At 42.6% G+C, this 14,208-nt stretch overlaps 1 protein-coding gene across 2 annotated transcripts in view; it reads right to left on the bottom strand.

The window, feature by feature from the left end:
• Positions 1 to 14,208, bottom strand: part of MAPKAP1 (MAPK associated protein 1) — a 185,886-nt gene that overhangs the window by 25,980 nt on the left and 145,698 nt on the right. For both annotated transcript variants that reach the window (XM_069748506.1, XM_069748507.1), the window contains one exon: positions 7,647 to 7,754. In XM_069748506.1, the coding sequence (XP_069604607.1) occupies positions 7,647 to 7,754 (108 nt within the window). The remainder of the gene's footprint in view (positions 1 to 7,646; positions 7,755 to 14,208) is intronic.

Below are 14,208 nucleotides of genomic sequence, written 5' to 3'. Positions count from 1 at the left end.
ACGTGCTGCAGCGCAATAACATGAACAGTTCACTCTGCTCCAGCGGCTGCAAACAAGTGGAAGAGCTGCTGACGGTGAAAGGGTCATCAGCCCTTGTTTTTTTAAATGTGCTACATCAAATGTATCTATTAAAAAATCAAAGCAAAAAAACTTTCTATTTTCACACTGACTGCTAGCAGCAATAGACTAACCTATTTGTATTTAAATATAAACTAAGATTACTCTAGGAGTTGAGCTGTGACATCACATATTGTGATTGGTGGATCATGTGATATCTACTGTATATAGAGGTGTCATCAGTCATTGTACAAGAGGAGGAGGTGAGCTGTGACATCACCTATTGTGACTGGTGGATCCTGTGTTACCTACTGTATATAGAGGTGTTATCAGTCATTGTACAGGAGGAGGAGGTGAGCTGTGATATCATCTATTGTGAAGGGTGGATCCTGTGTTACCTACTGTTTATAGAGCTGTTACCGGTCATTATAATCATGCCTGCAACAATCAGACTGCTAAAAAGTCATATGTATAGAAAAGAAAGTATGGCTGTATTATTAGGCCTACTGGTCGGTGTGAAAATTGCAAGATTTTTCTTATATAAATGTGTTGAAAATTAAAAAACACATTAAAATATTAAATATATATGTAATCTGTCGTTAATACAAGTCTATTTTAAAAAAAAGGATCCGGTGATAGCAAAAAATTGATGTGTGAAAAGGGCATAAATGCAGCATAAACCAAGCTGGGAAAAAGTAAACACGGCCCTCTGGGCAAAACGAAACATAGTCCTTCTCCTAAGGGGGAACAGCCCGCTCAGGGTTAGCAATGTCCACGGTTCAGGTCCTTTGACACAGGCACAAACACTTCCCTGGAGTGCAGGGGTCCCCAACTCCAGGCCTCGAAGGCCGCCAACAGTGCAGGTTTTCAGGATTTCTTTAGTATTGCATCGGTGGTAATGTGATCATCTGCACAGGTGATGATTCCAACCCCTGTGCAATACTAAGGAAATCCTGAAAACCTGCACTGTTGGCGGCCCTCGAGGCCTGGAGTTGGGGACCACTGCTGGAGTGCTTCCTCTCCAGACACTGACCACTGCTGCCTTTGGAGGCCAGCTACTTAAGCCCCAGACAAAATGACTCCTCTCCTCACGTGACTGATCAAATGACTGATGTCACACTGGTCCCGTCAGCTCACAGCGGTGTAAATTTCATTTACACAAGTCCCCTTTTTCAATCATTATGTGGAGTTATGGAAAAGATATGTAGACGATATTTTTTGTACATGGATTGGGTGCATTAAAAGAGTTTCATCATTATTTAAATTCGATTTGTCCTGAACTACAATTCACAATACATTTTAAAAGCAACTGGATCTCTTTATGGATACTCTAGTTATCAAAGACACTGTTGGGTCTCTGTCAACAGACCACTTTGCTAACAATACGGACAGTAACAATTTACTTCATTTTCAAAGTTGTCGTCCTATGGCCACCAAACAATTCACCAACTACGGACATTAGAACCCAAGGGTCTGAACCCCGAGTATGAAATAGGATCCTTTCGAATATAACTTGGTTTATATCCTTTATCCCTAATAAGGGTACATCGACTATTTACCAATAAAAGAATTTCAGCAAAAGAACATCTCGCCAACCATTAAACATGGGGGTGGATCAACCAAGCTTTGGGGTTGTGTTGTAGTCAATGGCACGGCGAACATTTCAAGGGTAGAGGGAAGAATGGATTCAATGAAATTTCAACAAATTCTTGATGCAAACATAACACCATATGTAAAAAAGCTGGAGTTAAAAAGAGGATGCCTTCTACAAATGGATAATGATCTTAAACACACGCCAACATCCACAATAGGTGACCTCAAAAGGCATAAACGGAAGGTTCTACAATGGCCCTTACAGTCTCCTGATCTCAACATCATTGACAATCTATGACTAGACCTCAAAATAGCAGTGCATGCAAGACGACCCAGGAATCTCACAGAACTGGAGGAATTTTCCAATGAAGAATGGATGAAAATTCCTCAAACAAGAATTGAAAGACTCTTGACTGGCTACAAAAAGCATTTACAAGCTGTGGTACTTGCAAAAGAGGGCGACAGTAGATACTAACTATAAAGGGGCCCCAAATCTTTGCATTGGCCCATTTTCCTATTTTAGGATTTTTAAAATATATATATACGGCATATGAAAAATGTTTTCCTAAAATACAAAGGAAATGGGTCATCTTGCTTAACTGTTAACAATAACAGTCATTTTGATCAGGGGTGCTTAAACTTTTACATGCCACTCCATCTTTTCTTTCTAAATAATGCATGATGTGAAGCAAAAATGAATATTTTCCCTTTTTCTAGGTCTTATACTTACCCATATTAATATGCATCTTATTTTTAATATCTGGTCATCATACCCCTTTTCTATTTCAGAACAGTATTCAGGCTCTCACGTATGATGGCAGACTCAAACTCATACAGCATCTGGTGCTCACCATCTCTAGTACTTCTCCACATCTACACGGAGCTCCTCAGGACGGCACCACCTTCTGCACAGTGTTACGGTTCTCGTCCCGAGAAGTGATCACTCACATGGGACCGCGACTCCTATGATGCGGCACGTCTCGTTCCTTACCCACACCGCCCAATTCCAATAGCAATGGGACGTTATAGGCTGACACATCCTTCCTTCTGCGTCATTGGTATGCCCACTACCTCTCTCCCGGAAAAACTCAGTATGATACTTGTCTCAGTATGAGTGCCAAGATCTATGTCTGTTATATACGGGTTACAACCCTACTTGTGGACCGAAGATTATAGGCGTGCCGTATTCCAGTTTATATGTTTGAAATACTCGACCAACAGATAAAAAGTTACTGAAAAAAATTCCTAGATGTGTACTTTGATTGAGTTACTTGAATGCCCAACATGGACAAAAACATGTATAGCTGTATCAGCAAAATGATTATTAAAATCCATCCACTTGTTCAACAATCGACTAACTTCTGTCTAAAGCGCATGGCCACCATAAGCTTTCCAAACTGGAATCACACCAAAAAAAGACCATTATTCGCTAAGTGATTAAGGGTAAAGAACATGCAGCCCCCTTAAGGCTTCTATACACATTATAGTCATCTGAACATTTTAGCAGGCTCTGTCAACAGTTTAACGTGGATGGAGGCCTCCCAGCTCTTCCCTGACAAATTACGATGGGGAAGAGAAGGAATTCTAATGGCCGATCTTTTTAATCTCCAGGAAGATAAGACACCTTCTAGCATCTCTTTCTTAGAGAACATAGGAGTGCTTGGCCGAGCTGAGTGTTCAAGTATACAAGAAAGTTGGGAAAGAAAGATCTGATGACTAAATGGTCATTGAACAAACAATGATCGTATGTATTAGGGCCTTTAAACTAAGCATTTTAATTTAGTCAACAGCAAGGCAAGTATGGTCAAGAGTGTCAACAGCAAGTCAAGTGTGATCAAAAGTGTCAGTCAACAGCAAGCCACGTGTGGTCAAGACTGTCATAGTGAACACTAAGGCATGTATGGTCAAGAGTATCATAGTCAACACTGAGGCAAGTATGGTCAAGAGTGTCATAGTCAACACTGACACAACTATGGTCAAGAGCATCACAGTTAACACTGAGGCAAGTATGGTCAAGAGTGTCAGTCAACACTGAGGCAAGTATGGTCAAGACTGTTCTAGTCAACACTGAGGCAAGTATGGTCAAGAGTGTCCTAGTCAACACTAAGGCAAGTATGGTCAAGAGTGTACTAGTCAACACGAAGGCAACTATGGTCAAGAATGGATTAGACAACAGCAAGTCAAGTGTGGTCAAGAGTGTCCATATCTTGGGGAAAAAAAAACACAAAAAGTATATGAAGAAAAGCCATGAGATCTTGAGTAGCTAACAAGACTACAGCAACTGGTAATGCCCTTGTAAAGAACAGTTGAATCTGCCAGATTGAGAGTCAGAAGAGCACAATTTGTGCCGATAAGTTGTGAAAGTAATAAATAACCACGACACTACATGACTCTACGGCACAGCCAATGTATGCACTGTACGTATTCCAGCTTCTGGCAAAGAACAGACGGTTTACAGACAGAAAACATGATGCCTTATTATTTTAATGCACTAGTATTTTGCTTAATGAAAATTCTTAATTGTAATTCAATTAATTACATACACAGTCCCCAGTTACAGCTTCCAATAAGACATTGGCTTTTCAAACAGGTCTAAAGGCACTTAACCAATTTTAATATATTAAGACCAATTTCCCTTGAATACTAATTAGTTCTTAATGATAAGATGAGGAGGGGAGCATCATAGAAAGCAAGCGGCGGGATATAAAATTCAATTAGCCGTGGAAAGGACGCTCGTCTGCACGACTTGTATTTTAGAAGGTGTAAAGGGCTGGATTCTGAGCTTGTAAATCTCTCGCATATTCGGGGGAAGACAGGGCTTTATATGAAGCTGTGGAGGAAGACAATGCTTTCTGCATAACACGCAGTCTGGTTTGTGTTTAATGATACAGATACTCTCCTATCACACAGATACAGCACTGCAGACAGTGCCACCGCTGCTCCGTCTTTGGAGACCCAAACACTGTGCTTAACTTAGGAAGCAATGGTGCAAAGGTCTTCAATTCAAATAGACACAAACATGATTAAAGGGATACTCCGGAAAATAGTCTTATGGCTTACATCTTTTTGGTTTAAGTGCCAACACATGCAGGGATTGCCCATTTGTTAGACAATCCCTGCATGGGTTGCGGCTGTCGAACAGCCGCGGGGACTCGGACATATTATTCGAGCACGTTTAGTACCTGAGCATGCTCAAATAACAACTTATCCAAGCACGTTCGCTCATCACTAGTAACAATCTGTTCATATAAACATTGCAAGTGCTATTAATAGGGGGCTCTCAAGTATAATATGGTGGGGAACCTACAGTGCCTTACAAAAGTATTCAGCTCCCTGAAACTTTTCAACCTTTTCCCACATATCATGCTTCAAACCTAAAGATGCCAAATGTACATTTTTGGTGAAGAATCAAGAACAAGTGGAACACAATTGTTAAGTTGAACTAAATTTATTGGTTATTTTAATTTTTTTGTGGAAATTAAAAAACTGAAAAGTGGGGCGTGCAATATTATTCAGCCCCTTTACTTTCAGTGTAGCAAACTCCCTCCAGAAGTTCATTGTGGATCTCTGAATGATCCAATGTTGTCCTAAATGCCTAATGATGATAAATATAATCCATCTGTGTGTAATCAAGTCTCCGTATAAATGCACCTGCTCTGTGACAGTCTCAGGGTTCTGTGTGAAGCACAGAGAGCATCATGAAGACCAAGGAACACAACAGGAAGGTCCGTGATACTGTTGTGGAGAAGTTTAAAGCCGGATTTGGATACAAAATGATTTCCAAAACTTTAAACATCCCAAGGAGCATTGTGCAAGCGATCATATTGAAATGGAAGGAGTATCATACCACTGCAAATCTACGAAGACCAGGCCGTCCCTCTAAACTTTCATCTCAAACAAGGAGAAGACTGATCAGAGATGCAGCCAAGAGGCCCGTGATCACTCTGGATGAACTGCAGAGATCTACAGCTGAGGTGGGACAGTCTGTCCATAGGACAACAATCAGTCGTACACTGCACAAATCTGGCCTTTATGGAACAGTGGCAAGAAGAAAATCATTTCTCAAATATATCCATAAAAAGTGTCGTTTAAAGTTTGCAACAAGCCACCTGGGAGACACCAAACATGTGGAAGAAGGTGCTCTGGTCAGATGAAACCAAAATAGAACTTTTTGGCAACAATGCCAAACGATATGTTTGGGGTAAAGGCAACACAACTCATCACCCTGAACACACCATCCCCACTGTCAAACATGGTGGTGTTAGAATGGCCAAGTCAGAGTCCAGACCTCAATCCAATCAAGAATCTGTGGAAAGAGATGAAAACTGCTGTTCACAAACGATCTCCATCAAACCTCTCTGAGCTCGAGCTGTTTGCCAAGGAAGAATGGGCAAGAATTTCAGTCTCTCGATGTACAAAACTGATAGAGACAGACCCCAAGAGACTTGTAATCGCAGCAAAAGGTGGCGCAACAAAGTATTAAGTTAAAGGGGCCGAATAATATTGCACGCCTCACTTTTTAGTTTTTGATTTTCCACAAAAATTTTAAATAACCAATAAATTACGTTCATCTTCACAATTGTGTTCCACTTGTTGTTGATTCTTCCCCAAAAATTTACATTTGGTGTCTTTATGTTTGAAGCATGATATGTGGGAAAAGGTTGAAAAGTTCCTGGGGGCCGAACACTTTCGCAAGGCACTGTATGAACTCAGTTATCACTAATCACAATGGGGAGCCAAGGTGAAGAGGGCTGTGCTGCAATTCACATGCAGGAAGCACTGATGTGCAGGAAAAAACTTCCCCCCCACCATGTCTTTATGGACCGCATGCATTGGGGCACAGTCAAGGCGAATAGGAAAGGGCCTTCCTCAAGTTGGTTCCACAAAGCTAGAATTCTGCAAAATGTTATGATAGTGTATTACGATTTCCCTTCACTAGAACTAGGAGGCTTAGACAGACGCCTGATAACAAGCCCATAGCATTATCCCCCACCACCAAACTACAGCTGGCACAATGCAGTCAGGGGGTAACGTCCTCCTGGAATCACCAAACCCAGACTCGTTCATCAGATGCCAGATAGAGAACTGTGATGCATCAGTGCACAGAGTCCAGTGGCGGCTTTACACCACTCCATCTGAGGCTTGGCATTGTGCTTGGTGATGTACGGCTGCATGCAGCTCCTCCGCCGTGAATTCCTGGTGTGGGTGGTGTTTGTGTTGCTGTTAGTACCAGAGGAGGTCTGGATTCTGCAGTTATGGAGTCAGCAGTGCGTTGTGGACTTCTGCTCCCCAGCACTCGGCCCCCCGCTCTGTAATATTAAGTCATCTCCAGTTCGTGGCTGAGATGCTGCGATTCCTTACTATTCTCAATAATATCACTCACAGGTGATGGGGAAGATTTAGGAGGGAGACATGTCATGGATGGACTTGTTACACCGGTGGCTCCTATTAGGACCGCACTGGTATCCGTGAGCTCTTCACCATCAGTCGCTCTATCATGTTAGTAAAGACAGATGGCATGGCGGGGTGCCGAATGTTATATTCCGGAAGCGAGGGACTATAATACACTTAAGGCCATTGGACTGAATGAAAAATAATGAATGAAACGATTAAGACGTGTGGAATAATATTTTTTTCCCCAAGTCGTGTATCAAAGCTCATACACCTCAATTTCATCACGGCGTCAAAACTATAAAGTGTTAAACAGGATGAAAAAGGGATCGGTCCAACAAAACTTGCAGTAAAATGTAATGGATTCTGCTTCCATCTGCACATGACCCCCTCATCAGTTATCTAGAGATTCTCATTTCAGCAGTGCTGGAGTCAGACCCTCTACACAGATCCGTCATGAGCACGATAACCAAGACCCTGATGCTTCCATACAGAGGGAGTCAATCAATCACAGGTTATGGGCATATTCGCCTAGCGAGATCTAATAAATGAAGTGAGTATGCACGGTCTCTGCAGAGGCTGCACGCCAGGGGGCACATACTTACTGTTCTCTCTGACCAGACAGAACTCCAAGGAACTCTGACTCTCCAGCGTACTGTCCAGATCCACAGGAACGTTAGGCTGGTTCTGCTTCTCTAGACGATACTGAGGACCTGGAACATAAAAACACCAGGGAAATTATAGACATTGCCCGGAAGAGCCATCTATTGTGTATGGCGGTGCCCTAAATCTCCCTCAAAGAAAGATGGCAGGGGAAGGTAGATTTAAATTACACATCATGTATATATCTGCTGATCACACTGAATTCGGCAGAACAGACGACAATCTAATGTGTATATACAAGTAGCCACTTCAGAGAGGACGAGGACAGAGACACTGGAGCCCACCTACTGGAAGTAGCATTCCTAAAAGTCATTATCGACCCTTTAACAGGGTCTTGCCACATAAATTATGAAATGTTTGGCTTGGTGAGTGGCCTCTGACAATGTTTCTAAGGGGTAAGGTTTCTCCTTGTGAAGAGCTCCAAGTTGAGGTAAGGAGACTTATAGGCCATGCAATGGTCCCCTGGAAACACTTGTCTGCAAATGGGAGTGTCTGGTTTGGCTTCTAATCCCCAAGGCATGTGGCAAGGTCCTATATAGACTTTCAGGATTGCTACTTTGTATTAGGTGGCACTAAAGTTCCTCTCTGAAGAAGATACATCAAATTCACAGGGGAGCATCGCATTGCCTATAAGTCTCCTTACGTCAGCTCGTTGCTTTCCACAAGAAGATACCTTACTCCTTAGACCTAATGTGTATTGAGGCCTCCTGATGGCAACTGGCGGGGGTCGAACATGGGGGCGTTGGATTTTAACTGCATGATGCTTTTGTGCTAAAGGAGGTAGGCCGCTGACGCAGTCTTCTCTTACTACTGAGAACATGCGCGCTCAGCTGACCAAGTGTTCATGCGTATGGAGGGAATGTTAGAGATTCCTGTTGGCCCATGACTGCTTTTTGATGGGTATAGTCAGCTATTAATAAAGAAAACGTAGAAAAAAAAACTATTATAAACCTTAGCTAATGATTCTTCCGGGAAAATTAAAGCACTGGAACGGTAAAAACCCAACCTTTTAGGTCTAATAAACATAAAAAGATTGTCACAGGGTGGATGATGAATGTATGATTGATAGGAGAACCATCTCCACCAATGATCATCAGAATACGAGGACGTGAGTATGTGCGAAAACCTGTTATTAGTATGAATATACTTTTAGAGGAAAATGCTCTAGCCATTTGTGTGAAATTCTAATGCACATTCTTTATAACGTAGATTTCCAGGCAGCTGAATTTTGGATTGTCCCAACACTTTTACAAAGGCTGCCCTGACATAGCGAACAAATCAGTTCCGGGCCTGCAGGATGGTAATCGGTACTCTGCCTGCACCATTGCCAGATCTTTATTGGACTCTACAACAAACTCAGCTGTTCTATATTGCTGGGTCAACTTTGCTGTACCCCGGCTAGCCCTGCGTAGCACTCTGTGACAAACTCGGCTCTCCTCCTTTGTCGAGTCTGCATTGGACTCTGTGACAAACTCAGCTGTGTGTAAATTCTGCCATATCATTGTGTAACTTTGCTCCGTTTCATTGGTTCTTCATTGGTAAATCTAGTTTCCTTCACCAGATCCTATGTAGGATGGCGATTGCATAGTTACTATCTCTCATGCGCGTCTTTGTATTATGGTAAATCTGCCTTATGTCACCCAACTGAAGTAGCGGCAAGCAGCATGATGGCGTGGAGAAAACGTGCCACCTTATGCCATTCAGTTTCAGGACATATGCATAAAGCTGTGCGCGAATACCAGGCCTGCACTATTTGTCCCAATTCGCCGCACACCATCTGTTCTATGCATAAAATATGATCACAAACAAGGCCTTTATTATATATTGTAGAGAGCGGTGGATTTATATAGCTTTTATTAACCAACGTGCTTCCAATTTATCTATCACTGTAGACTCCTGCCCAACAAGACTGGATGCTGTGGGCAGTTCAAAGGGTTCTTCAACAAAGTAGTAGTCTAAGGGTGTGCGTAGCTATGCAACCATAAAGATTTCAGTTTATTTTTCAAATGAACTGTGCAGATTACTGGCACCATTTTGATTTACATTGACAAAAATATGGCGTTTTAACAAGGGTGTATAGACTTTATGCATCGACTGTAATTATATATATTTAATTACAACCTACCAAACTATGGTACATAAAAGTGCAAAACAAGGTGGGCAGCAATCAATAGCAAGTTTCATTAAAAAAAAAAAACTGGTGATTGGCCAATGAAATGCTTCCATGCTTGAAACTTGCTATTGAGTGCTGCCCACATTTTCTGTATAAATAAATGGGGCAGCACTCAAAAGCAAGTTCCATGCATGGAAGATTTTCAGATCTCTCCACCATGACCCTCCTTTAATATTTTTGCTGATATATATAGCCATCAGATATCCGCAAAAATATTAAAGAAGGGTCATGGTGGGGAGAGTTGAGTTGCTTCCATGTAAGAAGTCAGGTGCCTTTTATAGTAGCTGGATTCTGTGAAGGGAGCGGGCAGAAAGGCTGCGTAGTTCCTATAGGTGGGCTTTAAAAAAAAGCACATTATAGAGACAGAAAATGAACATTAGAAAGTAAGCAAAGATGGAAGTGGTTAAACAGCGCGCAGCCTCCCGGGAGTTCCTACTTTGCAACCTTTATTACTAGAACTGAACTGGGGTCTCCCTGTGACACCATGCAGAGGACCGCAGGCCTCCTGTACCCTTTACCGAGACCTTAAAAATGTCAGTGGCCTGAGAAGAAACAAATTTGTTTATGTGGCAGCGGGAGGCGTTTATGTGAGGCAGTAATACCGCTGTCAGGAGAGAGCCAGGCGCAATGATTGATGTACTGCACAAGCACGCCTTGTTCTGGGTCGCAGGCAGATTTAGCTACGGGGCTCACACAGCCAAGGTCCAAACTACTGGCCGACCACAGAAAAACTGGAATACTGAAACCGGACATTGGTAACAAACGATTGCTCTGATGAAGGTTTCCATATTCTGCGCCTAAAAGAATTATCCTATAATCGGATACGCGCTGGCGAGGCCAGCAGCACCAACCCTACAAAATGCAATACCTCCCTTTTGAGAATTTTCTTTGTGCAATGCATTTTTTTGCATATTCTGCAGCAGACAAAATTCAACAAAATCTGCAGCAAATGTGTACAAACACTTAGTCGTTATGCAACCAAAGGGGGACGTCCACGTGGGACTGAAAAATGCAAGAAGTCCCGAGCGACCAAAATAAGGAATGTGCAGAAGGTTTCACCCTTTGCATTGCAGTATCAGAAAAAGAAGTGATGACACTTGATAAAATCTCATCCACGTGCTGCGGAAAAAAATGTGCTGCCTAAATTAACCTGTGGGTTAAACTTTTTATTATACCGTAATCAATTAATCACCATTTTTAAGATATCTCTCTCTTTTTGCTGTTGGTAAAAAGGATGAATACTTATACGGACCCAGCATGTTTTTGCTACACTATATCCTACCCTCCTCTTGGCGCTTGACTGCCTAAACGCGAGAGAGATCTTCTGTTCAGCTTACAGAAAGTTGCAGAAACTGGCACATCGTAACAAATAGACCGTTTCTCATTAGCAGGCTGTGTCTGAAAAATGCAAATGTGACCAAAACAACAGCCAAAAAGGAGGAGAACGGAGAAATGGTCTGTGGTCACCCCTGCAGAACCACTCCTTTATTGGAGTGCCTATTTTCATCCATTTTTTGTCCATGTGTGACGTTACTATCAGTATTTGATTTTTTATTGATCAGAAGATTTGCGACACTGAAAATACTAATCAGGATAATGTTATACTCTTTGATGAAAAGAAGATTGCTTCCTTCTCTGACAGCAAGCAAGATATCTCAGAGTTTTCCGGGATTTGATGAAAATCTGCCACAGGCTAAATAATCTGTAGTGGTCCTGTGCCACTGATCTGATGGATCGCATTAGTCACTCGATAAAATATGGCAGCAGCATGATGTAGGGGCTGAGACCCGGATTCCAGCGATTTGTCACTTACTGGACTGTGTTGCGGTTTCAATAAAATCAGTGTTTTATCAGTAGGAGATTATCACTACAGGACTAGGTGTCTCATGCCTCCTAGTCCAACCACAGCCACACCACTGATTAGCAGCTTTCTGTCGGTATAAAAAGAAGGCTGTCAATCAATGGTGTGGGCGGGGTTATGTAGCAGAGCTCTGAATGCTGAGCTGTGTATAACGCCGCCCACCCCACTTACTGTGTACACTGTGGGGGTGTGGTGGGACCAGAAGGCAGGAGACACCTAGTCCTGCAGTGATAATCTCCTGCTGATGAAACACTGATTTTATTGAAACCGCAACACACAGCCAAGTAAGTGATACATCACTGGAATCAAGGCCTCAGCCCCTACATTATGCTGCTCTCAGATTACATAGAAAAAAACTGGATGACAGATTCCCTGTAAACGACCACTGGTCAATCACATACTATTCGATCCGCGGTCTTTTAATGGCCTGTTTACACCATCTGACCAGAATTCAATGTGTATAGAAAAATCAACTGCATAGATTATCGGAAGCACACAAGATGATGTGCTGCCGAGAACAGTGATTTTTGATGCTGGCATGATAATCCAATGACACGATATAATACGCATTTTGCCAGTTTGTCTGGTGATCGTCAGCATGCTTACACAAGCCAATAATCGGCAAACGAAATGATGCCAATTCTGGATTTTCGGCTCGTCTACATGAGCTTTAAAAGTTTCACCAGCCCCGAATATTACATGGCTGGTATGCAACAGTTTCCAAACGGTGGTCTTTATGTGATGGTCTATCCATAGTGTTTGATCTCGGCAATTACCAGATCTGTCACCACAATGGACACCACATTGGCTTCTACACAGGAACATCCGATGCAAAAAAAGAGGAAAATGAGGCCAGAGGACTGGGATGAAAAAGAAAAAAAGATGCTCCGGAATTTGCCATTTTTCATAGGTTGAGAATAACCTTTGTGTCCAAGTATTGTAAAGAAGAAATGTACAAAACTGGAAAAGACAAATAAATAAAAACGGAGCTCTAAGCACATGCGGCCGGCTGTCAGGAATCACGCTGGAAAAGCCACACCGTCACTTCTACTTTGGAGGAAAAAAAAAAAAAGAAAGTTATCCTTTCAGTCAAGGATTAAGAAAAGGGAAGAAAAGGCCCAGTGTAACTTTTATCAGAGATAGTGATGTCTGTAAACTCTATCTCTCTTTTCTGCTGACAAGCGGTGGCCGAGATAAGATTGGAAGCGAGGCTCACTTTGCCGGGATAAATAAATAATCAATAGTCATCTAAATGGAAATGAGGAACAGCGGACCCCCGCCTTCACTCCACCACCTTCTGATAACAGGACCCCTTATCAGGGATCCAATTTTTCAGGCCTGGGCCTTATCAACATCACTCAGCTCTAGGTAATATGCTGGAGGGAAGGGGGGAAAAAATCCTGCTGCTAAATTGAAGCAATTGAATGAGATCAGTTTAGTGAGGTGTTGGTTACCCGCAGTTCAAATGTTTAGAAATGCAATTTTGCTCCCATTATGTAGCAGTGGAGGTGAGAGATATGCGGGAAATGCTCCGGGCGTTAATGTGACAGCAACTTAACTCTTCAGACCCCGCCGGCCGAGGACAGGGCAGCGCTCCTTATTATAGTGATATGATACCTGCTCCCCCCGTGTGCCCCGAAGACACCTCCCATATTGTAAGAGGAGACAAAGCCATGCAGAAAATTACAGGATGAAAATAAAAACCTTTTTATGCAGCAAATCATCAGAGTAGGCAAAACTTTATGGAACGATGTTCACACAGGACAAACATGCTCCGGAGAATGAAGATCTTTTGTATAAACCTAGAGATCATTTCATCTGATGAACCGTTTAGACTGAACGTGGTTCTGGGAGCATAAAATGATTTCTGAGCATGCTCTAATCTGGGACTAAGATCATTGTGAAATGACTATTGTAAAATTTACTCTATACATAGGCATTATCTTTCATGGTAATCTTGTCTGTGCTGATAATGAGACTGCTGAAAAGTCATCTGTACAAAACAGGAAGTGTCAGTTTAGTATAATTACTATTGGTAGATTCAAGTCAACTGGGGGTGAGGGGGGTAAAAAAAATGAAGGCCTTTGTATGTTCTCCCCGTGTTTGCACGGGTTTCCTTCGGGTTCTCCTTTTTCCCCACTTTCCTCCAGGTTCTCCACTTTCCTCCGGGTTCTCCACTTTCCTCCGGGTTCTCCACTTTTTTCCGGGTTCTCCACTTTCCTCCGGGTTCTCCAGTTTCCACCAGGTTCTCCAGTATCCTCCGAGTTCTCCAGCATCCTTCGGGTTCTCCAGTATCCTTCGGGTTCTCCAGTATCCTTCGGGTTCTCCAGTATCCTCCGAGTTCTCCAGTTTCCACCGGGTTCTCCAGTTTCCTCTGAGTTCTCCAGTATCCTTTGGGTTCTCCAGTTTCCACCGGGTTCTCCAGTTTCCACCGGGTTTTCCAGTATCCTTCGGGTTCTCCAGTTTCCTC

This window comes from Ranitomeya imitator, chromosome 2 (genome assembly GCF_032444005.1).
Source record: "Ranitomeya imitator isolate aRanImi1 chromosome 2, aRanImi1.pri, whole genome shotgun sequence".
Taxonomy (NCBI): Eukaryota; Metazoa; Chordata; class Amphibia; order Anura; family Dendrobatidae; genus Ranitomeya; species Ranitomeya imitator.
The sequence above is the reverse complement of the archived record's forward strand: the minus strand, read 5'-3'. Positions and strand labels throughout refer to the sequence as shown.